The sequence below is a fragment of the Triturus cristatus genome, chromosome 12 (assembly GCF_964204655.1).
Source record: "Triturus cristatus chromosome 12, aTriCri1.1, whole genome shotgun sequence".
Lineage (NCBI taxonomy): Eukaryota > Metazoa > Chordata > Amphibia > Caudata > Salamandridae > Triturus > Triturus cristatus.
This window is the reverse complement of record NC_140595.1, coordinates 744,157,055-744,184,636: the sequence shown is the minus strand read 5'-3', so window position 1 is coordinate 744,184,636 and position 27,582 is coordinate 744,157,055. Positions and strand designations below refer to the sequence as shown.

Genomic DNA, 27,582 nt, shown 5'->3' with positions numbered 1-27,582 from the left:
ATGCCCGGCGGGGTGTGCTTCCATCGTCAGGGGCGGCCCGGGCTTCATTGTGCAATGCGATCTGATCCGGGTTTAAATATGGGGGAGGAGACGCGCGGCCGTGCAGCCGGGCCGCTAAGCACGGTCGCCGCCGCGCAGGCATCCGCTCCTCCCCCTGCCCATCAACAGCGGAGGTGGGACACTCTTGGAATTCAGGAGGGGGTGGAGCCCGTGGGGATTAATAGCTGGCCAGGAAACCTCAGAGACCGAGTTCAAACCCCATTTCCGGCATCTGACCAGGAACATAGAGGGATTACATGCAAATCACTTTATAGCCTCTGCCTTATTAACGCACAGGTAGGCCGCGTATTGCATGGCGCTAGCGGCAGGTGGGGGGCTCAAGAGGTCAGCCGTGAAGGGGCCACAACTAGGAGAGCGTGTTCCCTGGTCATCCATCTATCGCGGCACATGATAATTGGACAGTGTACAAGGTCTCAGTACCAGCCCAGCCGCGCAGCCCACACCCAGCGTGCGCGCACGGGTTGGTCTCACGGGAGGCCCTGCACAATACATTGAATCGCGGATCCCGGGGGTGCAGCGGAGCACAGAAACAGGGGGCGGGGGGGTGCCGCGGCGCAACATCAGGGGGCTTGTGGGAAGCGCTCACTCTGGCCTAATGGTTAAGGTCCTTGACTCTTACTCTGAAGATTAGGTTTTCAATCCCTGGTCTTTCAATGTCACTGTTTGCTCAGTATAAAGTGTAGGCAATGGTATTTACTTCAGTAAGGTTGGGAAATATATTCACACATCTAGGGTGCACAGCATGGCCGGGCCCTAGGGTCAACAGGTACCAACTTCCACCCTGTGCAAACCCGCTTGTGCTTCACCATGTGAATCGCCCGGAACCCAGGAAAGAGTCCAGCGGCGATTCTGGCAGCTAACATGCATTTCATATCTTGTTTTACAGCTACTGTGGCACTCCAGGTTCAAAGGAATAGCGACGGAGTCGGGATCCAAGGTTAAGGTAACCAATTGGGGTGGCCAGATAACATTGGGCCCTTGGGGGCTCTGGCTTGCTGCGTAGGGTGCGGCTGGCCTACCACCGCCCCTGGCACAGGGTAGTTGCCATGGTTCACGGTGGTAGTTTTGGGAGCACCTTTCCCCCGGCGCCTCACACTTTGCTTTGTCTCCCACAAGCAGGTCCTCGCGAGACAAGCAGCGCTCTTGACGCAGGTTTCGAAAAGGGACATACGAAGGCAGCAGGTACAGGTACTTGGGAGGGTCATCGATTGCCCCAGGGATACCAATTGCGCCTGCAATCATGAAGTTCTTCTGCCCGGCCCCGTCGACGGGGGGAAGGCAGAGTGGGGCCATCGCTGAGCCCTGGCGGGGTGGTGGGTCTCAAGGGTGGGGCAGGGAGGTAAGGGGTCAACGGCTAACTTATCCTTCATCTCCCTCACAGTGCCGCTGAAGCTCGTCCACCCGGCCAGACGCTCCATCCTTGCTCTCCTGGTTGTAAGTAAGTACCGAGCCGGGGGGGCCAGAGTGGGTCCCCTGGGCATTGACCTGTGCTACTGGTGTCCGCGGGTGTGGCTTCTTGGGCTAAACACTTTTCCCTTATCCTTCCAGATCGGGAGGCACCCGCAAGTGAATCGATGGATAGTCAGGGATCCCCACCGCTTTTCTCGATGATGTCCCAAGTCGAGGAGACCCAGACTGGCATCTCCGAAGGTGCGCGGATCGCAGCTTTTCTAGAACTGACCAAGACCAAGGGATTGGCTTGGGCCACCGAACTTTTGAAAGCCAACAATCCCGAGGACTCAGGAATCGCCATCGAGGCCACGGCCGCAGAACACGAGCCCAATGAGGAGGCTGGCCCCTCCAGGTCTAAGAGGATCCGCAGGCCCACGGTCAGAGACTTCCGGGCCGAGTAGTTGCCAGCAAATAGCCGGGCTTTGGCCCCCACCCAGGGCACCGCCCCCTTACCTGCGTCCCCAGCGCTGGCTCCTGGACCAGTGCCCGCTCCGGCCAGCTGCCTGCCCTCTGTGGCTTACGCCACATCGGATGACCTTGGTATGCTCTCAGACACTCTGCGGAGCTTCATGTCCAAGGTTAGAGTGGGCCTAGCTTTGGCCAGCCCGGTTAGCATGGTTGGGATTGCTGCTACCCCCCCCCTGCTGTGGCACCAGCAGTCCCGGCCTTCTCGCAAGTCTGGGGTGGGGCAGGCAGCCTGCCTGGCATACCGCCTGCTCAGGTGGGAGGTCCAGCACTGGCGAGCCCCTCGTCTTTGGGAGGACAGCTTCCAGCGGGCACGGCCCCCTTGCCGATGGGTACACCCAACCTGGTCCCACCCACAGCAGCAACCGCACCCGTCACTCCCACGGAGGTATCCACGGTCACGAAACCAGCAGTATTACCCACCGCAGTAGTGCCTAAGCCCCTGGTTACCATGGCACCGTTGCTATCCGGTCGCTGTTGTTTGGGGTGGGAAGTGCCCTTGGCAGCTAAAGAAGGTGTATGGAGAAGAGAGTTTATTAATATTTTCACCCTCCTCATGCATGGGGTCGAGGGGGTCGACACTAGAAAAATGGGTGGGAAAGATGACGACAAGAAAGTGCGCTTTCAGTCCTGGCCCGGAAAGAACATTGGCACGTGGGGGCAAGCCTTCGCCATCTTGGCGGTGGTGATCATGGAAAGATTTCCGGATCAAGGGCTGGGCCTTTTCCAATACGCTAGCATCATCACTAAGGAGGCAGAGACAAGTGGGGGGATGGGCTGGTACCGCTACAATTGTGATTTTAGGAAGAAAATGGCCATGTGCCCCGAACTAGAATGGGACCAATTAAAGGTGAGGCTCTGGGTTATGCACATGGGGAAGCGCTCAGTTGAGGGGACAGTAAAGCCTAGCACCTCCAATAGTGACAAGCCCAAGGGCACGAAACAGGAAGCGAAGGGCCAGTCTAAAAAGTCCTTTCGTCGGGGTCGTGGAGGGGGTTGGAAGCAGGGCAATAGATCAATGTACAATGGAACCTGTAGGCTATTCAATGCAGGCTCCTGCTCTTGGGGGAAAGCATGCAGGTTCGCACACAACTGCAGCAGGTGTGGTGCCGCCCACCGTGCCTCCTCCTGCTCCAAGTGAGACGGCCCGGCCCAGCCCCCTGCCAGACATGACAAGTAATCCCTGCCTTTCCCATGTCCCCCACCCACTATCCCTTCCCCAGTTTTCTCCTGACAGTGATACAGACTGCCCTGTGCTCCCCGCGGGTGGATCGGAACTTCTCCCCTGATCCGTGGGTATCCCAACACCAAAGATGGATCGCTCCTCGCGGAGGGCTTTGTGGAAGGTTTTAGAATTCCATACCTAGGCCCCCTAGTGACCAGGGACGCGGAGAACCTTAAATCGGCTTGAGACCACCCCGAGATCGTGCTGGCCAAAATAAAGAAGCAAGCGGCCCTGGGGAGGGTGGTGGGCCTTTCAACCTACCCCCACTTTGTAATCTCACCACTGGGGGTCGTGCCCAAGAAAGAGCCTGGGTCCTTTAGGCTGATCCAGCACCTGTCGTACCCAGAGGGGAACTCTGTGAACTCGTGGTTGGAGGAAGGGAGGTGTTCTGTGTCCTACTGCTCCCTCGACCTGGCAGTGGATATGGTCAGGAGGGCAGGGAAGGGAGCCTGGTTGGCTAAGTCAAACATTGAGTCGGCTTTCCGACTGCTGCCGGTCCACCCCGACAGCCAATACCTCTTGGGCTTCAAGTGGCAGGGCAAAGTCTTCTATGACAGGTGCATGCCCATGGGCTGCTCAGTTTCTTGTGCATATTTCGAGGCATTCAGCTTGTTCCTTCAATGGGTGCTAATGAGTAAGTTCAAGGTTGAGGTAGTGACACACTACCTTCATGACTTCCTGTTTATCGGGGGGCTGACACGCAGGAGTGCATGAGAGCCCTACGGTGCTTTCAGGACTTGGCTAAACACCTAGGGGGGCCGTTAGCACCTGGCAAGACTGAGGGTCCGGCGCAAGCACTGACTTTCTTAGGCATCAAGTTGGACACAGTCAAGGGTGAGTCCAGACTCCCTGCAGATAAGGTACAGGCGCTGCGCCAGGACATTCAGGCATTGCTGGGGAAAGACAAGGCCACCCTGGGTGACATCCAATGCCTCTTGGGAAAACTAAACTTTGCAGCTAGGGTCATCCCTGTTGGGAGGGTGTTTGCTCGTAGACTAGCCAGGGCCACATCAAAGGTCAAGAAGAAGCACCACTGGGTCCGTCTGGGGTCAGGTTTGAAGCATGACCTCACCATGTGGGGGGACTTCCTCTCGCAGTTCAACGGGATGGTGATCTGGCGGGAATCCTGGGTGGATAGTCAGGAGCTATGCCTATTCACGGATGCCTCGGGCAGGGAGGGCTTTGGGGCCATTCTAGGCGAGGACTGGTGCGCTCAGGGGTGGCCTATGCCTGGCGCAGGTGCAACACCACTGCGAACATCACTGTACTGGAGCTCTTTCCCATCGTCATTGCATTACACCTTTGGCCGGAGACCCTGTCAGACAGAAAGGTCCTATTCTGGTCGGACAACACAGCGGTAGTCCAGGCCATCAATGGGCAAACAGCCAGGTGCCAGTTGGTCCTCTGCCTGCTTAGGGAACTTGTCAGGGTTTCCCGGCTATGTAATGTGGAATGCAGGGCTAGACACATTGAGTGGGTAAAGAATGTGGCAGCTGATGCTCTTTCTTGTTTTCAGTGGCTCCGCTTCAGGGAGGCCTGGCCGCGGGCGAGAGCACAGATGACCCCCTTCCCGGCGCACCTTTGGAGGATCCTGCAGTGGACCAATGACTAAGAACCATGGGGGAGAGAGCACTGGCTCCAGGGACCAGGAAGCGCTATGGGGCACACTTGGCCACTTTCAAATCCGTGTCCCACACCTTTGGTATCTCTTCTGCACCAATCGAGGGTAGAGTACGGGCATTTGTGGTGTGGGCCAGGGAGCAGGGGAGGAGCCACTGATGGGTGTGCGGCCACCTGACGGCCGTAAGCCACGACGCCAAGCTGTCTGGGGGGGATGGACCCAACCAAATATTTCGCCATAAGGGCAGCTCTCAAGGGGTGGGCTAGGGACGAGCCTAGGGCCCCGGATAATAGGGCCCCCATCAATTTCAACATCCTCATGGGCATGCTGGGGGCACTGGATGGGGTCACCTACTCCAAGTATGAGGCTACCCTCTTTACAGCCGCTTTCTGTTTGGCTTTCTTTGGCGCCTTCCGCATTAGTGAGCTGGTGGCTAGGTCCATGAGAGACAGTTCGGGGGACGCCTTAGGCATCCTAGATGTGTCCCTCTCTGATTCCCTGTCCATCCGCCTCCGGAGATCCAAGACTGACCAGGCTGGGCGGGGGGTGGATGTGGTCCTCAGCCCCCTCGGGGGCCCTTGGTTTTGTCCGGTCCACTGGGTCAGGGAATACTTGGTGTGCTGCCCCCCTGCCCCCGGCTACCTACTGATGCACGTGGACCAGGGGCCCTTGACCAGGTATCAGATGGAAAGAATTATCAGGGCTAGTTTGTCCAGAGCAGATTTGACCCAGCCAGATAAGAGATACTCAAGCCACTCATTCAGGATCGGGGTGGCCACTGCTGCTTTCGGGGCAGGTCTGGAGCCCGGGAGTGTGAAGAAGGTGGGGCGGTGGGAGTCGGAATGCTACAAACTATACGTTCGCCCATTATGTACCTTATCATTTATTGTTTTGCAATGGTGATTGTCTTATTTTGTGTGTTTTGACAAGATTAAATGACTAGAGAGTGAAACCGTGTCTCTTGTTTTACTAGGGCGACCGGTATGGGTGATCGGGCATTCATATATCTCCAGGGTTGCTCAGTGGGCGGCGCACCGGAATTGGAGATGCGGCACTTCCCACAGACACAGTTTGAGTGGATGGGTTTCCCTGGCATGAGATGGAGCTGGCTCAGGAACAAACTGGAACAGAGACTGGCGGCGCGGGGGGCACCACCCAAAATTTTAGTGATTCACCTGGGTGGAAATGACCTCATCGCCATGGGTAGAAGGCTTCTCCTGCAGGCCATGAAAAGCGACCTAGGCGAGATTTGCAAGCGCGTAGGGCAGTGCGACGTTCTCTGGTCAGAGATGATCCCACGCAGAACCTGGCGAGGGGCCAAATCGGGCGAGGCGTTTGAGCATTCATGGAAGCGACTCAATGGGGCAATGTGCAAGTTCACTGACCAGAGGGGCCTGGGCTTCATCAGACACGAGATGATCAAAGAGAACGTGAAGGGTTACTTTGAGGACGATGGAGTTCACTTATCGCCAGTAGGCATGGACCTTTTCCTTTTAGGTCTAAGCGAGGTACTAGAGATGAGAGGTTGAGGTAGACTATAGCTGTGGTGGGGGCCCTGGCGGTGACGGGGGCCACCTCCAGAGCTGTGGCGGAGTTACAGGGCGATCTGGAAGCAGGCCGGTACCAAGGGTACCTCTGCGCGGCATCATAGGGGGTGCCAGATCCAAATCCGAGGAGCCTCATGGAAGGGTCCTGGAAGCCGTGTCGGCGCCCCGCTAGTCCTTCGGGCGGTTGTGGGCCTGAACAACCAGGGTTTGCTATGTGACGCTCCGCCCCGGGAAGGGGCGTGAGTAGAAGTTACCAACGGTCACGTGATCCTGTAAGAGAGTCACTTGGAGGGCAGCAAAGGCAGGGTTCGCACCAGTGCTGCCCGGCTCATCGGGCAGGCGGCCTAGTTGGTTGCCTGCCCTTGGTTCGCCCATAAGATAACCCACCTATTACATAACGGTGTATGTAATAAACCTGCAGCAATTGTACCCAATCAAACAGTCTGTGTTGTGTGTTTATTATTGGGAAATGTATATTGGTTGGAGGGGTGGACAGAGGGATGCCAATGACGATACTATAACAGCTGCAGTGAATAAACACATTTGTGGAGTAAAATAAATGGCAGGTGTTGTTCTTTCTCTAGTGGACTTAACTGGCAGCAGTGCAGCGAGATTACATGTGAACTCAATCAGCAATACAAGCAGGAATGCCAGTAAGGGAGGTGTGCTGTCACAAAGGCGCTAAACCCCAAATGCTCTCTTGCTAAATCCTGTAAGGTGTTAGTGCAGTTGCCAAAGCTCATACCAGAAAACACAAGACATGTTTGCAAAGCAATGTTTTAAAACCCTTACAAACATCATGATATAAACTATACTCATTCTGTAGACGAGTCTTTTTTATTTGGATTTTATACTGAGCAGTACAGACCAGTACCCACAAGACACATACATTAAATCAAGGAACAGAAAGCAAGTTACGTAAAACAGAAAACATTAAAATTTTCCAGTCAACAGCATCTTGATTCAACCAAACCAAACCCGATTAATGGGGCGAAGAGCGTAAGTGTAAATAACATTAATTATAATCAAATTTCATTAATCATCGTACTACAGAGCAGATAAAATACTAGCTAAAAAGAAAGTGCCTTAGATGTAAACATTGAACATTGAAACACCCAATCACAGAAAGGTTTCCTCTACAGATGATGTCGAAGTGCATTGTGCTCAAAGCAAAGGGCAAAAGTAGCCCTGCTGCACCCTCCAAAAAGTACCATTAACATTGAGCATGTACATAAGCTCCATCCTAAAATCGCTTCTACAAGAGACAGCTAAGCAGTGAGAGGACATGGCAGAAAATAATATTTTATCAATTGAGTTCTAAACAAAATATAATCTACTCGGTGCTACAGTGCACAGTGCTCACCACAGTCAAAAACATCCAAATTGCATGAAACTTTGATCAGCTCTTGTTTCACGAAGCATATGGAGAGTTAAACAATCTAATTCTAGACATTTAAATAATCCAGTAATCCACAGTAGGGTTATTTTTTACTTACAATATTCTAATATCAAAGAACTTGCAACTGACATGGCTATGGAATTATGTAGTCTACTTTTGCGTGGTTCTGTAATTTACAAAATCTACAAATTCCCTGAAATGGTATCATGGCAATGTTTTGGCAAAGACAACAGGTCTGGCTCGTAACTGGCTTTGGCAATGCTTGTTGTTATTCCAGGCTATGTATTGCATTGCTTGTGTGTAACTCCGCACTCACCTTCCATGGGGCTGTTGGCGTCCATCCTGTTGGCAAACACAATGTCCACATAGTCCAGCTGCAGCCTCTCGAGAGAGCCCCTGAGACCTGCGAGAAGAGATGCTGGGGTCAGAGACAGGCAGAGAGACACCAACAGAGCCAGGGACGCTGTCTGGGCAGATAGACTGGCCGCAGATGCAGCCTGTCGTCAGGGACAGACAGACCCATCTTGGAACGGAGAGACTGAGACCAGGGGCAGAGACACTGCCTGGTCTCAGTCTCTCTGGTCTAAGAATCGTCTCTCAGAGAGACACTCCCTGGAGAAGCGCGACAGGGATGACTGACAGAGCAATTCAACATCAGTGGCACTGAGATCAGCGTCAAGGACATATGACACCACCTGGGGTAGAGATGCTGATCTCACAGGGTCACAGAGACTTAATGGGGACAGAGATACACGACCTGGAGGACAGAGAGGTGAAGAGAGAGACACAGCGTGTGCCAGAGAGGACAGGCACTGCCTTGAGCCTAGGGAGGGGAGGGGAGGGGTGAGAGTCTACCTGAATCAGAGAGACTGTGGATGAAGGACAGAGAGAGTCACATCCTGGAGCAGAGAGATTGAGGCCAGGGACAGTAGGATACTGCTTGGAAGAGAGACAATGAGGTCAGACGCAGAGAAACTCAACGTAAGCGACACCTGAGCCAGGGGCATTGACACCTGAACACTATGGCACCTTAATAAACAAACAGCTGAATATACAATAGAAATAGGCTATGTCCAAAGGAAAGGACAGGGCAGGATGTGGTTAAAGGTTCTTGTAAGAAATGATTGCAAATGAATATAAATGTGGTGAGAGCCCATTGGCTGGGTGGCTTCTGATGTTTTGCATTTAAAGTATAAGTTACTAATGTAAGGTGACCCCTCTCCAATGGATGCAAAGAATCCCTCAGATTCGCATTGAAAACTCTTCCAAGGCACAGGATGGGAGCTGGAGAGTTGTTTCACACAGTGACAGAGCGAGTCCCTGTAAGACCCCACAGGGACTGGTGACATCAGTCTCCCCCTTTTTTCAGCACCTTTACAGGCTAAGGGTGCAGATGGTGAATCCGAACAAATGCGAATAACAAATTCATGACCAACCATCACCTTGCTGAAGGTAAAGGGTTCTTCTAATGCGTACTCGCTTCTGCAGAATCCTCCTGTGATCTGCACCCGCCGCAGTCTCTGAAAGCCGGAGTACCAAGAGCCACAGTTGAGGAGGTTTTAACAAAGGGCACTCTTAAGTACATCTGTGCCACAGTGAGAGGCTGCTCCACCACCAGTCCTACAGCAAAGTTCTGAAAAGGGGCAGAGTCCCAGGCTTGATAAATGGCCTGAATTGAAACTCATGTGCTGAGGACAGATGCAGCTGCCTTTCTGTACTCGAATCAGCATCATCTTTCTCTGGGGGTCTGCACCTGCCAGTTCATAGCACTGTTTAACATAGAAACAGAGACACCTGGACATTGTCAGCTTTCTTCCAGCTTTCCATAGCCCGCGCCCCTCACATTCCACAAAAAAGGCTCTCGACAATTCCTGAATTCTTTGTTCTGTATACACAGCAGCTGATTGCCCTTCTGGGGTCTGTAACTTGAGGTAAGTGAAATTCAGAAGATACCTTTGAAGAAGGAAGGTCTGAATTTAAATGTGAATTTGCGCTTAGATAACACCATAAAGGGAGGAGACGCAGAAAGAGCTTATAACCCTCCATCACTTCTTGCTCAACTGATTGTCACCAACAGAATGAAATCCCATGATCGGCAGCCCTGAGGGCAAGGATTCACGCACTCGATTGGTGGACCCAGGAGGAAGGACTGTACCAAGTTAAGACCTCACAGAGTCGCTCCAGAAGGGGTATACAGGAATTTGTTCTTTTTGCTCCCTTTTTCGCAAATACAACTGCAAATTGGAGGATGCCTATAATTTGGGATTTAAGCGCATTAGACGTTTTGCTGACACCAAGATGCAACGACTGACTACCTCCTGGAAAACAATGCCATTGTAAAGCGGCCTTCAGCTGCCTGAAGGACCGCGGTGGCAGAAGAAGGTAAAGCGTAACTGGGCAGGCTTGAGCCCTCAAGTTCCAAACACAAATATTATGTGGGTGTAGATTAGGGAGTAGTCAGACCCTTATGCTGCAACAAAAAGGTTTTCTTTTTTTTATCATGCAAATTAGTTGTGTTGGGTTTGAGCACCAAGTGTGTCTGGTCCAGTCACGAATTGTTGAGTAGGTGGACATGTAAGAAGAACATTCCACTCCTCAGTCATCTTCGTGAGCGGCCTCTGGCTGTGCGGGCTTTTGGTTTTATCTACAGAATGGCATAATTAGTACTATTTTGGACATCTGTCATTAGTATACAAAATACATGCTATAATGTATAATCCCTGATGAAGTTCTGTGAAGCTATGTGTTCTCTAACGAAACACGTGTTGGATAAATATCTTTATCACAGTGGACTGTTAGTGTTTTGTACAATGAGATAACTACACATGGAAAGCTGCTATGACAAAGAATTCATATGGATCTGCAAGTTAGCACCATAATACATTGTGGACTATGTCACTACATATAAGTCTGTGGATCAAACTAAGAAAGAACTAGGGCTATCCAAGAATACTGCTGGATCTGCTGAGTTTGAACTAATATCATCTTAAATACTGAGGTGTTCCAGTCAAATCTCTCAGTGTAAGCAGACAAATATGCACAGTAATATTCAGCACCCAACTATAACAATTGTGGTCGAGTAATTCACATGTGAACAACTGAGGTGTGCACGCTATCGTCTTCTCAGTCGCTGCGTGCTTATAATGAAGGTAAAAGGTCCAGACCAAGGAGACACTGTCTCCTTTTGGGTTCACTTGAGGAACTCTGTGGAATAAAGTCTGTAACATTTTCTGGTGACCCAAGTTTCAAAAGTTCATTGTATCCTATTCACAAAAATGCCATCTGCAGTTCCTGCAGCAGCTCCTGCTCATGAGTTAGAGCTCCCTGCTCAGAAGATCTGCTATCATTTTCAGAGGCATGGGCTGCTGATAGACCAATATCTCTATCCATGGCCCAAAACGTATGACCATCTCCTCTATGCAGAAAGCTCTACAAATCTGCTAACGTCTTAAGAATCTCCATGCATAGATTGTTTTAGACATCCTAGCAAAAGATAAACTTGTATATTTTTGCAAACTGGTCATAGTGATTCAAAAACTATATGCAGGCTATCACCAATCGAAGTACCTACAACAGCACTAAAGACATTACTTACTAGAGAGATAAGATACAATGGAAATCTCCACCTTGCAGGTTGCCAGCTTTGTTTCTAAAGCTGCATTTAGGCCACAACAGTTCAAACATAAAAATCAAATGTTCAAGGGAGCTAGAGCATTGTGCAGGGGATTCTGGTGGGTGGTGGCTCGGGTTGTGATTGTCGGGCTCTTAGGTCTGAGGTTCTAATCTGTGACTTGGTTGGACTTGTTGCTCTGATGGGCAAGATCCACTGGTAATCTAAAATTTGTATAGGTAAAGTGGTTCTAGTAAGCTGTGTCTCTGGTGAGCTAAAGCCCAACTGGACATAAGGAGATTGAGGTCCAGTAGCTCGAGTGGTCATATAGCGCTGTTTGTTATTGTTATTGGTTTGGTTCTGATGGGCTGCTGGACCAGTACACTGGAGGATTTACTTGGCTTTCAGACCTACCTTCAATGATGTGCTTCCGAGACAGCCCCCGCTCCGTCTCTGCTCTTCAAGAAGAAGAAATGAAAACAGAATGTTATCTTTCAGCAAAAAACACAGCATTTCTACCTATAGGCTGAGCCAAACACTATACAGCTCTTATGTGATGACCACCACACACAGATTGAACCTATATCTACAAGAATAGCCCAACAAACAACCGTAGTTGGGATTTATATAAGATCCTGTCCTCGATACTCAGAGAGGCTCCTTATACACAATAACCCACACTCCACACTAAAACAAAGTATCCTGTTCTTCATTAACTTCCATGCATGCACAGGTAGATTTTGTACAGCGAAGAATGGCCCACTACCTTTCGACAGACTCACCGTTGTAAAGCCAAGAACTGGTTCAACACACCCAGAAAAATCACTATGTATCCCTGTAAGGCTCACCAAACCGATATAGAACCCATGTATCCAAAACCCGACCCACCAGACATACAAACTCCCCATATACTCATTAATGTCCCACCATACTTACAAACCTAATTCACCAAAGAACCACCCATTTCCCCCAGACAGATCTTGGTCACCCAGAACCACATTGCCCTCTTGATTGCCAAGAACCAAACAAACAAGTGGTGACATAGCTCTATAGCCATGAACCCAAGCAAGGTCCAACACACCATACCCAGACAAGCTCTACATGTCTAAAATATATCCCGCTACATATCCATGGATGACCCAAAACACACAGGCATGCCCCTTCTGTCTAGATTACCCCATATACCCAGCTATAACCCATGTCTCTAAAAAGGAACAGCAGATACAGAGAGATCCAATGTACCTAATAACTGCACATCAAAGAATTGAACCACACATCTAGGCAGAACTCTACATGTTTCAAAAGGGACCAACACTCTGATGCTGTGCAGCCAAGAACCAAACCCCCACTAGACAGATCCTTTGTCCATCAAAGAACCAACTTCCCTCAACAGAATAGATCCCTGTCTCTATTAATTGGTTCACAACACTGAGATGGATTAATCAAACACCTGCATCCACACAGACCCTTGTGTGTCCATGAACTGACTTGTCTCACTCAGAGTCCCATATTTTAATTAGATAACTTACCTCACTCAAACAGACCTCTACATACACATGAACCATGTATAACCATATAGCTAAGCACCTATTCCCATACAGAGTATATCCAAAATTTGGCATATCACCTCCAAAAAGACCCTTGTGTATTTAAACCTTCTTTTCACCGTACCCTAATAGACCCTTGTACCCGAAAAAACAACCAGATGTAACCACACAACCCGGAACTCTAAAAACATATATAACAAGTACTGTATGTTTAATGAGCCCACCCATCCAAAATTCAACCACCATACCCAGACATGCCTTCTGTACCCAAGAACTATTTACTCAAGGTAAATCAAATGCCACCTGGGCTTGATACTCACTGTCCTCCCCAGTAGATCTTGGTGGTGATCACATAGCTGGAACGTCTATTGGGAAAACAAAAATACTGAACTTCAACCGCAATCAAACATGAGAAGACAAAGCAGAATACATGGGAAGGTTAACGCAAGGAGTTTTGGACACTAAATGGCTCAAGGTAGAAACTTCCAGCATTATCCAATTGTTTTATTGTTTCCAATGTAACTCCTGTAACTTTTTCCAGTTTAACAGCTGGAAGGTAACTTTTGGCAGCTGCCGTATTTCATCCTCCTTGCAATACATAGAGGCTTTTTAAGTGGAAGAGAGGTGAATGTTACACTTTTACATCATGTGGATGCATTGGCAGCAGCACACCACAAAAAAATAGCAAAGGCTCATACAATTCTATTCCACTTAAGAGGTGTCATAGACTGGCAATGAGAGAGAAAGTTAGTGTTTACCAAGTTTCTGCTGATAAATCTGGAAAAAGTGATAGAGTTTAGTTTAGAAACAAACCTTGCCAAAGTGAATTGGTCTTGCTGTGACACTTATTGGCTTTACCAATGCTTTGTTTCTTCCCTGGTGCCTGGTGTGCATGCACTTGCAGGAGGACATGCATAGATCGACGTCGTGTTTGCATGCATCATACTCTGTGTTTTTAGCTTTGAGTTTTTTTGTGTTGTTTGTTTTAAGAAAAATCATTTCATTCAAATGGTTGGCCATCTTGGAATGGATTAAAATCCAACTAAATATGACCATCCGGTGATACAGTGCAGGCAGTGGTTGGAGCACCAGGGGATCGGAGAAACAAGCATCTTTGGAAGAGGATGATTCTTTAAGAAAGAGAACAAGGAGTGGGAAAGGGGGAGATGAGGAAGAGGCAGGGAGAGGAGAGAAAACAGTTCCTCATGCACTGCAATACAAGGGTCTGATGTCAGCGGCGTAAGGATATATCTCATTCAATAAAAACATGATGAGATTGAAATGCTCCCTGGAGGGACAATCAAAAGAATTGAAAGGAAATCCATTGAATCAGAACCAAGGGCCAGTCACAAATGCCACAAAAAGTCTATATTGGATGCAATAGTCCTGTTGTCAACAAACAGCTTCAGCTGTCTATAAGTGAGATCTCAAAGGATCTTAAAAGGATGGCTGATTCTGGAATTCTTCCTTGTTGACTAAGAAAATAAGTTTTTCCTTTGGCAGACCATTTATCCTTTCATATTAAAGTCAAATATACTTAATTCCCACACAGCTCTCGTTCAAACGCCACATCCCTCTACAACAAGCAGGAGAAACTTAAACCGTATACTTTTTTAGATATAGTGTGCCACTATGCCGATACACATATACAATTATAAAAACTGCTTTATTTAGAAAATATTTTCTTTTGACGTATTTGATTTCAATACATATAAAAAGGATTATCAATCATTAAAAACACATTCATTGGAAATGCAATCACTTAGTTATTACAACAAAATATACATTTTGTGCACAAGGATATTGCAGATAAAAAACTAGACAGAAAATGAAGAAAGAAAAAGGAAAGAGAGTATCCCCAAGACAATATACGTTGTCATTGTCCCAACCTATCTGTGACAGTATTTCAGCAAGGCTGGGACCCGATGAATTGAGAATATTTCAACTGTTCTGCCAACCCACATCACAGATTTGGAATCACAAGCGTTGACCTGTTTCGATGGTATCGTCCTGGTTTACACCATTTTTATCAAGACCATAACAATAACTCTCACTGTATGCATATGAACATCAATATCATGCACCTTCTGGGCTTTCCTGTCTAGTTTTGCTGTTAGTCCTTATTTATAAATATGAAGATCTCTTCAATCGTATGGAGATTCCTTATAAAGATATTTGTCTCAATTGTAGATGAACTAATGAAATTCAATGGATTGGGTGTTTTGAGTTCTCCTGCTTGTTGCAGAGTGATATGGCGTTTGAATTAGAGCTGTGTGGGAATTAAGTATATTTGACTCTAATATGAAAGGATAAATGGTCTGCCAAAGGAAAAACTTATTTTCTTACTTGAATAAGGAACCCCATTTCTTTGGTCAATAAAAGGTCCCTTTCCATTCTTTTTTCCTCCCATTCTTCCTGGTCGGTCCTTGAATGCCTAAGTATTCTATTGGGAGGAAATCCACCTTTAAACAGCACTGGATTTGGAGTAAATAAATAATCCTAGCACAAGCTCACGCCCTGTGCAGCTCGGTGGACATTACAGAGGCCATGGACCGTCAATGCCTTTGAAAAACATGGAACATCCACCCCCTATCCAGCTGCATGTGATACTATGCCAAACAGAATGAAAAGAGCCAGCATTTACCTCCATTCTTTCTTCTTTAAGATGTTCCCCAGGGTTTGTTCAGCTCTACATCAAGGATAAGAAAACAAGACGATAAGGCTTCCTTTAAAGATACTCTTTAGTTGTAGAAGTAACTTTATTATACAGTTAATTAAAACCGTAACATACAAACATCGCATTGATACTTAATTAAAACAGGGATTAGAATTTAAAAGCACATTATAAAAACAAGCAGTCAAGATTAATAACAATTCCCAAGCAGCATTTCTGGTTGATGGTAAGAATGTCAATTTAGTTATAGTTGTTATCATTTGCAATTTGTTTGAACTGTTGTGGATACAAACTTGTGTCCTCCAAGCTTTGAATGTATCCCCATCACAACAAGGACTGGAAGCTGTCTACATCTATTGGATACATCCGATCTGGATAACGGGCACCTATATTTATCGGTTGCTGTACTAGTTTTGAGGTATGATAATAGCTGTACAGTGTTGGCTGGGATCACTCTTGGAATCTCTTCTTTAAAACTTTCCAAAACCTGAGCACCAATTACAACATGGCACCTACAGTTCAGTACTTACATTCATGCAGTTCTGACAGGCACTACAGAGCTAGGGGCAGATATATTGTATTGTAATTTTATTTATAAAGCCCCCCCCTGACGAGGTGCTGAAATGCATTAGTGGACAGCTTGCATGCTATCCTATAGGGAGTGTTTTACTGGATGAGATTTGTGTGCACATGAGGGACCAGATTGGGCTCTTGTCTTGTCTGAGGTTGCTGCACCTAGGCATGTAATCTAAGGAGGAGGTGTAATAAAACGTGTGCTCTTTACATTCATTGATTGTTGTGAATGATTGAGGGTATAGGCATCGACCAGATGCATACATTAAGGATAAATGTACTATATGCTCTATCCTGGAGAAGTAGAGAAGAAGGCCACAGAAAGTACAGAAAACAGGCAGTCATCATAAATGATAATCTTAAGAAAGAGTTCAGGAGTGATTAAGAGTAGCCAGCAGGCATGAAGCAGAAAAATGCCGCCATTATTAATCCTCATGAGAATCTATAAAGACTGACAGACAGATCATCTGCAGCACTGAACCGCTCGGGCACAGCCAGGGCCCTATGGTCACAGTTTGGTGAGATGACTCTCATGTTCACACAAAGGGGACCCAAAAAGGGGGCATTTAAAGACCCCAACTGTGTAACTCCCAACAATAGCACAACACACAAACTGCACAGTGGGTCTGTATCAGACAATACTTCACAGGTACACCTTCATTCACCATAATCGTCTGAGAGAAAATCAAAAGGAAGCCAAGGAAAAATAAAGTCTCTCTTTTTTAGAGTGAAAACCCTCACCCACTCAAAGGTGGCATGCTTCGGGTTCTTCCTCACACCACTAACAGGTGGGTTAGTGACGTGGTCTACAACTCTCACTGATTTTGAGAGGAACTCTCAGGTGGTAACTAAAGGGATATCCCAATGCGAGCTGTGTGGTTTAGGTAATGGTTAAGGAGAAGACTCTCAAACAAAGCATCAAGACAAGACAAACAAGGTGTCAAGTCACAGATCAAGGAAGGTTGGGCCTAATGCCTAACGTGCACATATGACGTGCAAACCTTGCCCTAAAGAAGTTAGCAACACTAGTAAGCTGTCACCAACAGTGACAGAGGAGACCCCATGGTTTTGCAAGGGTTGAAATTAGCCAGGATGTATGATCTGCAAGTTCCCTCCAGGGACGACAGAGGAGCAACCCTCAGGAGACAAGCAGATTTCCCAGGGGTCTCAACAACATCATATTGATTCCATATCTAGAGGGCGCAAATTCAATAAAAGGAAGAGGAGATATAAGAAAGGAGACTCTGGTTTTCAAACAGGAGAAATAGGAGATGTGATGTACCGCACAAAATGCACTGGTGACTAGTTAGGCGAGAAGACTTTCTATATGTTGAGGTCTCATCCACTGCTGTATTTCTAAACCTCCAGTTTCCTACATAGCCCCTCATTACAAGTGCCCGGGAAGGTGGTGTGCTGTTTATCTTACCTCTTAAAAAAGCATTTGAATGGGGTTCAGAATATAATGGGTGCAATAAATAGCATCTGGTATTTACAAGTTATTTTCTATGATGATATATCATTTCTTTTATTTTTATTTTTATATTGAGTGTGTTGGGCATCAATAAATACAAGATTACTTCATATTATATTACTTGAAGCAGGTAAAAAAAACTGGCAAATATTAGACAATTGCAAAGTACTATACATGTCTGAACAATTGATCCCAAGTTTCAGACCATCACCTTTGTCCCTTTTTGTCTTTGACCTTGATACACAGATTCAATTTTATGAGAGTGACACATAAAAGCCCACCAATTGATCATCAAGATTGGGTTGCGATGTACCCACTTGAAGGCTATACACTGCCTGGCTTTGCTATAAATACAATAGGTGCATTCCAGCAAGGCACATTTTATCAGGTTCCCAACATAATATCACACACAGTTAATTCAACAACAATATTAATTCCATCAGATAAACATCTAGCAATTTCCATCCACTATTCACAAAGCAGAAGAAAACTGGCAAACATATGCACCATATCAGCATTCTCAAGCCTTGCGTCACAAATGTTTAGAATTCCCCCTAATTTTCCATTTTGATATTGTGTCTGGCATATAATATAGCATACAATTCAGGAATCCAAAGTAGTCTGAGAGCAAATAACTCCTTTGACCTTTGCATGCCCCCTCCAGCTGAAATTAACTGTGTCCTTTCCTCCTTTGACTCCATCTTGTTGGAAGAGTCGAGACTCGCGATACTCAACCTGAGATCGGTATCTCCCGCTGATCCTTGCCCCCTGTCTGTTCTGGTGAAGGGAGCTGATGTCATCAATCCAGTGCTAAACTCTCTTATCAATAAATATTTGGAATCTGGGATTGTCACCTCTATCTGGAATCAATTACAGGCCAAATTATGTGCTTCCTGCCTCATCTAAAATTGCTGAGAAATTCCAGGCAGCTTACCTATTTTAGTGAGATCAGTATCTGGGGCACGGCACTGTATTGGCTAAGATCCTTTCTTGATGAAAAATGCCAAGAGGTCTGGATGCCTCCTTTTTCCTCTAGCAAGAGTATGGTCTCGGTGGGTGTGCCCCATAGGTTGGCACTTGGCTCTTCGATGTTTAACATCTCCATGACCCCTTTGGCCACTCTAGTCGAGTCCTTTGGGGCCAAAATAGGGCACTATGCCGATGACACTCAGCTACTCTTCCCATTCAAGAAAGATGAGCCACTGGATCAAGCGGCCATCAAGCCCTGCTAATTGGAAGTCTTTCAGTGGACGGGTCTTAACCAACTTCAATGTAATCTTGATATGACCAAGATTCTTAGCATTGTTTTTCATTTTATTCTGAATCTAAAAGCTCACTGGCAGGAGGACACCCCTCAACCTAATCCCCAAGCAGAAGTAGTTAAGAACTTGGGCATTAAGATTGACAAACAGCTGACTTTTCTTAATCAAATTAACACGGTGGTTGGCACTTCCTTTAGCCGGATGTGCATGGCCAAAAAGTTCTTACATTTCCTTTCCCTACCTGTTAGTACCAACGTGCTCTTGACCCTGTTGTTGTCCAGATTAGATTATGCTAATACTCTGTATGCAGGACTTCCTCAATATCTGCTGTAGGAATTGCAGACTGCCCATCTGGTACTCCATCTTCCCAGATGTGTGTCGATGATGACCCATTTGATTAACCTACACTTGTTACCTGTCGAAAAAAGTATCCTGTTCAAAACCTTGACACTTTTGTAATGTAATGTAAGGTGGCTCTTGTATAGCGCAGTCTGTCACTCCGTAAGGTGCATCCTGGCGCTGGGTGATTGGAGGTAAGGGGGAGGAGCATCCCTAGGGTTCCTAAATAAGGGAGAGACACAGCTCATCAGGGGCCGCGAATACCCAAGTCTTCAGAGCTTTCCTGAATAGTGTCTCTGTGTCCAGCAATCGCAAGTGGAGTGGTAGTAGGTTCCAGGCTTTGGATTCTAAAACAGCCACTGTTCTACCTCCCCTAGTTTTGTATTTGAAGGTGGGTGGCTTGAGGAGGTTGGCAGTGGAGGACCTGAGCATTCTAGTGGTGGTATAGGGAGTGAATTTCGCAGAGAGATACTTGGGACCAAGTTTATGTTTGGCTCTAAAGGTAATTAGAAGGATTTTAAAAAGAATTCTTTTGTGCACGGAGAGCCAATGAAGGGCTTGTAAGGCTGCGGATGCTGAGGATCTTCTCGGGAGTTTGAGAACAAGTCGAGCCGCAGCGTGTTGGACAACTTGCAGCTTCTTTAAGGTAGATTTGTTGGATCCTGCCTATAAGCTGTTGCAGTAGTCAAGCCGAGAGAGTATCAGGGCAACTGCAACTGATTTCCTAGCTGTGAGTGGGATTAGGTCAAAGAATTTTTTTAGAGATTTAATAAGGCTGAAGCAGGTCCCTGCTACTGCCGTGGTATGCGGGAAGAAGGTGCGTACAGTGTCAAATTTTACTCCCAAGTTTTTTGCTACCTTGACCGTGTCAGGATGGGGTGGTGTCCCTTCTTGCCACCATTTACTAGGCTGGAATAGGACGTTTTTCCCTATAGGGAGGATTTCAGTTTTGTCCGTGTTGCATCTAAGATGATTCTCTCTCATCCAATGGATGATTGCGGTAAGTTAATGTTTGAAGTTGAGTTTGGTCATAGAGGAGTTGTTGTCAAGAGAAAGGATCAATTGGGTATCATCAGCATAGGACGTGACTTCAATGTCAAATGCCGCCACGTTCGAGTCGCTTCAGGAGGATACTGTGCGAGATGGTATCGAACGCGGCTGACAAATCAAGTAGGATCAAAACAGCTTTCTTCCCATTGTCGGCTATAGTTTTAAGTGCATCAGTTATTTCCAGTAGAGCTGATTCGGTAGAATGCTTAGGACGAAAGCCTGATTGTTGGGGGTGAAGGATGTCATTATCCTCAATAAATTTAGAGAGTTCTTTATGCACAAATTTGTCTGTAACTTTGCCTAGCAGAGGGAGTAGGGAGATAGGCCGAAGGTTAGAAAGTACGGAGGGGTCAATGTTTTGTTTCTTCTTTAGTGGTTTCACGAGCGCGAGCTTCCACTCGTCCGGGACTATGCCTGTGCTGATAGAGGAGTTAACTATATGGTTTATGACAGGGTTGACTATATCTATTATTTTGTGAAGTATCAATGGAGGGCAAGCGTCCAGGGGTGAGCCTGATTTGCATTTTCGAATGGCCTCATGGGTCTGTTCTAGTGAGACTTGCTTGAAGGACCGAATAGAGTGAGCGGGCGTAGGTTCGGATCCCGCATCCTGATCTTGGGGAATATTCAAAGGTAAGTCTTTCTGAATTTTTTTAATTTTTTCTTCAAAGAATGCTGAGATTTCATCACAAAGATTTTGTGAGGGGGGTATCTCTTTCTGTAGCACTTTGGGGTCCGTGAAGGACTTTACGACCGAGAAGATGAGTTTTTGGTCTTGATTAGCCTCCTGGATTTTCTTGGAGAAGTACTCTTTTTTTGCACATTTGATTTGCTGATGATAGAGCCTTCTGCTATTTATGTAAGCCGTTCTTTCATCAATGTTACATGATTTTCTCCATTTACGTTCATTCTGCTTGCATAGTAGATGAGCTTGAACCAGGGTAGACGTGAACCAGGTTTTTTTTATTATTTTAGGTTTTTTATACTTGTCAGGTCTCTCCAAAGGAGAAAGCTCGTTGCAGGCTGAGGTGAGCCAGGAGTGGAAGCGGCGTGAGTCCTCCCCAATGTTCCCTGTTAGATCGGGAGTTAGAATTTGGGCACTGGTTGCTAGCCTCGGGTTATCAGCCAATTTTGCCCATCTACGTCCATTTTGGGGCGTAGGCAATGGCCTGTGAGCATGGCTCATCTGGGGAATCGTAAGTGTGAGGGGGACAAAGAGATGGTCCGAAAAGATCAGAGGAAATGGGGAGCCAACTGATAATGGGGTGAAGTTAGAACAAACCCCATCTAGTGTATGGCCTACTTGGTGTGTTGGGCCCTCCACCAGTTGAGCCAGAGTGAGCAATTCTGTAATTTGAAGAAAGTTATCTACACCTGGTTCGGTTCTATCTTCCAAATGGAGGTTAAAGTCACCAAGTACGGTGAAATTGGCATATCTGAGCAGGAGGTGGCTCAAGCCATCCCCAAGTGAGTCTAGGAAGGTAGCGCTGTGTCCCGGAGGATGGTAAATTAGAGCACCTGAGGAGGATAGGGAGGCATTTAGGGAGAGGCAGAAGCCAAGGCTTTCTGATCCTTTGATGGTGTCGAGGTTCATACTAGTACAGTGTAGGGTGTCCCGTAAAATGATGGCCAGACCTCCTCCTCTACCATCCTTTCTATCTCTCCTATGGATAGTATAGTCGGGCGGGAGAGCGACCGCTAGGTCAGGGTTGCACCAGTCTTTCAGCCATGTCTCAGTGATGAAAAGCAGGTCGAGCTGTTGGTCTATGATGAGATCCCTAATATCTTGGCAGTGCTTGCTTAGTGATCTTGCATTTATAAGTCCCCCCTTAAGCTCAATATTATGTTTTGCCATTGTTGGAGTAGGGCTATAGACTGGGGTGGGAAGGCCTGTAGGCAGAACAGTTTTACAAAGATAGCAGGAACAGGACCCCATAATTTCCTCTTATGCACAGAGCTCTCCATCAGTTAGATCCAGAGTACTTGTCCACTAGGGTTCAATTCTACTCTCCCCCTAGAACTCTGCAGTCATCTTCTGGTAACTTTTCCAAGGTCATTAGGGTAAGACGAGCAAAAACAAGAAGTAGATCCTTCTCCCTCCTGGGCCCGCAAGCTTGGAATAGCTCGGTCATGTTACAGCTAGTAGGGAGCAAATGTTCTTTTAAGAAAACAGCTAAAGACCTGACAATTTACTGTTTTACTGCATCCTTTTATTCCACTCTTACTTGTTCAGCAGCTCCGGGATACTCCTGGGAGTAGCCACGCGCTTTATAAGTCCCGCTATTCATTCATTCATACATACAGTTTTGAATTGCTGTAATTCTAATCTGGTGGATATGCAAGCAGGACCAAGTAAAGGCTTATTCAATTTTACATGAATGAATAGTCATCCCGATCTTGGCAGCTAATCTATCAGCCAGAGTTATCAAGTCCTCCTCTCTTGCGCCTGATTATATGGCATGACATTTTCAGATGGAAATTCTGTTCTTATCTGAAAGCATTAGTTCTAGAATATCTGATTTATCCAAACAAAGTGGACTATCTCAGCGTTCGCCACTGTGTAGTTATAGTTAGGCCAGAGTTTCCATTGAAACAGGGATTTTGTTTAGCTATTAACTTTATCGCTGTTTGATGAATCTTCAGACAAGCGGGCAAAACAAAGGTTCATCCACCTCGGCTCCTTCATGGAATGTTTCACGCCCATCCATCAAGGATGAACCAAGAAGATGAGGAGGGATCCCAAAAAGCTGATTTCCCATTAATTCACATTGGAAAACGTGTTCTCCAATACAGCGAAAACGCTGAATGGAAGTGCATCCAAATTACCAAAAAGTTAGTACTTTACTCAGAAAGCGTGCTATTTGAGATTTGGTGTAAATCAGTTCTGTAGTTATATATTTCTGCTTGGTGCATCCAGCAGTACCAACAAAATTAATTTAAAAAAGGGCCTTTTGATTCACAGATGGAGCTTTCTCTCATTTCTGCCATTTCAGTACTGTGGCACCGAGCAATCTGATTGGCTGGCCAAAATCAGAATTGTTTTTTACAACTATCATGATAAAACTCAGGGACTCGTTCCCCTTGCCATGAAAATGTTTTGAAAATGGAGTTTAAGAGGGCAGGGTAGGGACACCATGACCCCCAGGCAATTGTCAGGTGTTGCATTCAGCGCAGCTCTCACATGAGGTACTGCGGTAATTCATAAGTAACTGCCATCCAAGCTCCCCCCATAGTACCATGGTACCATCCAAGCTTCCCCTAGTATCATGGGGTGGAAACTTGCATTGCAGGTACTTCAAGGGAGGGCCACCCTGCTTCCTGCTGGAGTATCGCAGTACCTCAAAAAATAAAGAAAACATGGTTTGGGCTCCAGCTAGGAGTTGGGTGCTGGGGAGGATGAGCATCCACGGGGGCTGAACATACGGCCTAGCCTTGAGGCCAACCCTCAGAGCTGTGCACAACCATTGGCTGTGCTCAGAGGGGGGTTGGTCAGCTATGGCGAGGTTGGGCACAGGATCGGGCTGAAAGCTGGGCCCTGCTGCCAACCCCCAAACTATGCACAGCCTTTAGCCATGTGCAGTGGGTGGTTGGCCAGTTGTATTGAAGTTGCCACCTGAGGCACGACCCTGCAGCCTACCCCCTGTGGGGAGATAGGTTCAGAATCTGGCCAGAGGACAGACCCTGCATCCAACCCCATACTGCTCATGGAAAAAGACAATATGCAGCAGAGGGTTGGCCGCCTGTGGTGGGGTTGAATGCAGGTACTGGTCGGATGTCAGACCTACAACCAATGCTAACTGCACATGACTGATGGCTGTATGCATGCAGGGTTGCATACACTGGGTGATCGGCACAGGGCCTACTTTTTTGGGGAAAGTTGTGTGGTGATTTTCAAACGGCACCAAAGTTATTAGTTCTTAGCAAAACATAAAATGCTCTTCCATTGGAAACTCTGGTCTAACTATAACTACAAAGTGGCTACCACACGGGAGGCCGTAAGATCTTTACACTACTTCTAATACTTCACAGGTAAGTACATTGCAGTCATTACATCTCAGGTAAGTACATAAATGTATGCATACCTATTATTTTTATGGGGGTTAAAGTTGTATATACCCATACACACACTATATATCTATCTATATATCTATTCACTTAAAAAACCATAGGTTTCACACATGTTATAGTTAGCTGGACATTTCACTCGTAAAAAAACAATGAAAATCCCCCGTTATAGTTAGTGCAGGCAACTATAACTCACGCGACCGCAATCCTTTGCTGATGATGTCAGATATTACATCACTGTATTTAGACACTTATTTACCCATGTCTTCTTCCATTAATCTTTAGCTATACATATATTACAAATATTTATTTTTCATAAAGACACATATGTCATCAGTGATGTAATATCTGACGTCATCAGCAGAGGATTGCGGTCGCGTGAGTTATAGTTGCCTGCACTAACTATAACGGGGGAATTTCATTGTTTTTTTACGAGTGAAATGTCCAGCTAACTATAACATGTGTGAAACCTATGGTTTTTTAAGTGAATTTGCAAGGTTTTTTAAATCATAATTCGTAACTATAAGGTGTGTGAAACCTATGGTTTTTTCAGTGAATTTGTACGGTTTTTTAAATGCTAAGTTATGTATTTATTAATTTTTTTTTCAGGTTTTTCACCGTGCGCACAATTCTGATTGGTTGTTAGATGTGGTAAACATTCGAATCGGTCGAAACCAGGAAGTGTCGGCCGCCATTTTGTCTTTCGCAGTCAGAGGGGGTGAAAAAAAAAGGTGGAGAAAGTGAAAAGGGGGCAGAGTGGACAGTTCCTGACCCCCTAGCCTTGGTCAGGGGGTCAAAAAAAAATTTTTTTTTAAATCGCGAGGTGCGCGCACCTCGCGATTTTTTTTAAAAAAACAGATTGTTTTTTTTTCCCTTGGGGGTCCTTCTGTGACCCCTGACCAAGGCTAGGGGGTCAGGAACTTTCCACTCTGCCCCCTTTTCATGTTCTCCACCTTTTTTTTTCACCCCCTCTGACTGTGAGAGACAAAATGGCGGCCGACACTTCCTGGTTTCGACTGATTCGAATGTTTACCGACATCTAACAACCAATCAGAATTGCGCTCGCGCACAGCAGGGTGCGTGCACCGTGCGCGCACGGTGCGCGCGTATAGCTATTGATATGCTTTTAAATGCTATTTTCTCAGGAAATACTGAACAGATTTACACCAGACCTGCAAAAGGCACTTCCTTGACCTTATGGCTACCTCTCTGCCAAATTTCAAGTACTTCTGTTCAGCCGTTCGGGCTGTAGCTGCGACTAAAGGTCCTATGGAAAAATGCATGGGGAAAACGTGTTTTGGGACCCCCCCTTTTTCTCGGCCCCCGCTTGCGAATCCCCCCGAGACTTTCAGGGTAGGAGCTGAACGGAGCGCCCCATTAGTTTTTGAAAATTTCGCGAGGATTCGTCAACCGGCGCCAAAGTTATTCAAAATAGAATTTTGAGATTTCCTATGGAAACTAGGTTGTAACTATAACTATCTACTGGCGACCTCCAGTAGATAATATATATATATATATATATATATATATATATATATATATATATATATTTCTCAGAAATGGTTCGAAAACCGGATGGGCGGCGCTGCATAAAGGTGCGTGGTCCTCGCGGTTCGAACCTGAACCGCTAATAAATGCCGAAAATCTTCTCCGTAGGAGAAATCAGGGTCGCACTCCAGTTTGCTCGGTTTGTAGAAGTTTTATTTCAATATTCCATCAGCAATCGTGCCAGACACACAGGTCTCCAAACCAACGCGTTTCGGTATTCTCACAATACCTTGGTCACGGTCAATTGTAACGTATCACATGATTGGTTTATAAAGAAAAAAACTTTCAAGGAAATGCTGGTTACATCATTTCCTGTTCCCATCAGGACTTACTCCATTTGTTTATGGGAGTTGTAGTCCGATGACTTTATGTATGTGAACAATTATATCCATAAAGTATCAAGAAAAAACATTGAAACAGTGTAAAATTAAACTATTTCAAAGCGGCATAAAGTAATGAGAAACAAATCAATTCAACAATCATCAGGTCGACTTTCACATGTGTCCATGGTACGAACTATATTAGTTCCCGTAAACCTGCAACATCATAATTATTTACGGTAAAAGATTGTTCCCAAGTGTTTGCTCTCCTCTAGTGGAGTGTCTCACTGAGTTTCTCAAAATGAGCAGTGGGTATTCATCTATCTTTTTCAATTGTTATATTGTTGTGCGGTTTAGTGATTAGATGTGTATGTAAAGTTCTTCCGACTGATTCAATCCATTTGGTGCCAGAGTCCTGAAATTCAGGATATGGTGTGATTCCCGTTGGCGTAGCATTTTCTCTCTGTTACCACCGCGTGTCAAGGTAGGGATGGATTCTATCCCATGAAATTTCAACAGTTTCCAATTGCCATTGTGATACATGTCCATGTGTTTTGCCACTGCGTTGTTTTTGTCTCTGTTCTTGGTGGCGCGAACATGTTCTAATATTCTTTTTTTTAGTTCGCATATGGTGCTCCCCACATATTTTAACTTACATGGACATTCAATAATGTAAATGGTATATTGGCTTTTGCAAGATATTAAGTTTCGTATGTGCCAGACTTTCCCACTGGCCATTGAAATTTCTGAGATGGGCTGTGCAATTTGGCATACCTTGCAGTTGTGGCATTTGATAAATCCTTTGGTTTTGAGCCAAGTTTCCTTTGATTGTTTGATTTGTAGATGACTATGTATAAGTCGATCCTTCAAGTTGGTTGCTCTGCGAAATGTTATTGTAGCTTTAGATCCCATTTTTTCACCAATTGTTCCATCCATTTGTAAGATTTTCCAATTTTTTTGTATAATCTTGGCTACTTCTCTTGATTCCAAGGAGAAATCCATGATTAGTCGGATGGGGTCTGTGTCAGACGGTTGTTCCAGATCTTTTTGTTTAAGGCATTCATTTCTGGTGGTTTTGTTGGCTTTGGACCAGCATCGGTTAACAATTTTTGTGTTGTATTTTCTGGCTTTGAATCTTTGAATTGTCCCCGCGCTGTGTTTTTTCCACTCAAATTCTTCACTACAAATTCTTCTTAAACGTAAGAATTCACCGTAAGGTATGCTTGATATTAGGGCGGGTTGATGGAAGCTTGTTGCTTCTAAAGTCGCATTGGTAGCTGTTATCTTGCGATGGAGTGTAGTTTCCAGATGATCATTTTTCACATAGATTTCGGTGTCTAGGAAAGTCGTTTTT

At 46.1% G+C, this 27,582-nt stretch overlaps 1 protein-coding gene across 4 annotated transcripts in view; it reads right to left on the bottom strand.

Annotated features, from left to right (window-relative positions):
- The window catches only part of KCNAB3 (potassium voltage-gated channel subfamily A regulatory beta subunit 3), a 379,854-nt gene that overhangs the window by 57,568 nt on the left and 294,704 nt on the right, over window positions 1–27,582 (bottom strand). For all 4 annotated transcript variants that reach the window (XM_085636869.1, XM_085636867.1, XM_085636866.1 and 1 more), the window contains exons 5-8: window positions 15,571–15,615; window positions 13,247–13,291; window positions 11,794–11,837; window positions 8,086–8,172 (exon numbers count right to left, since the gene is read on the bottom strand). In XM_085636869.1, coding sequence (XP_085492995.1) covers window positions 8,086–8,172; window positions 11,794–11,837; window positions 13,247–13,291; window positions 15,571–15,615 — 221 coding nt within the window. The remainder of the gene's footprint in view (window positions 1–8,085; window positions 8,173–11,793; window positions 11,838–13,246; window positions 13,292–15,570; window positions 15,616–27,582) is intronic.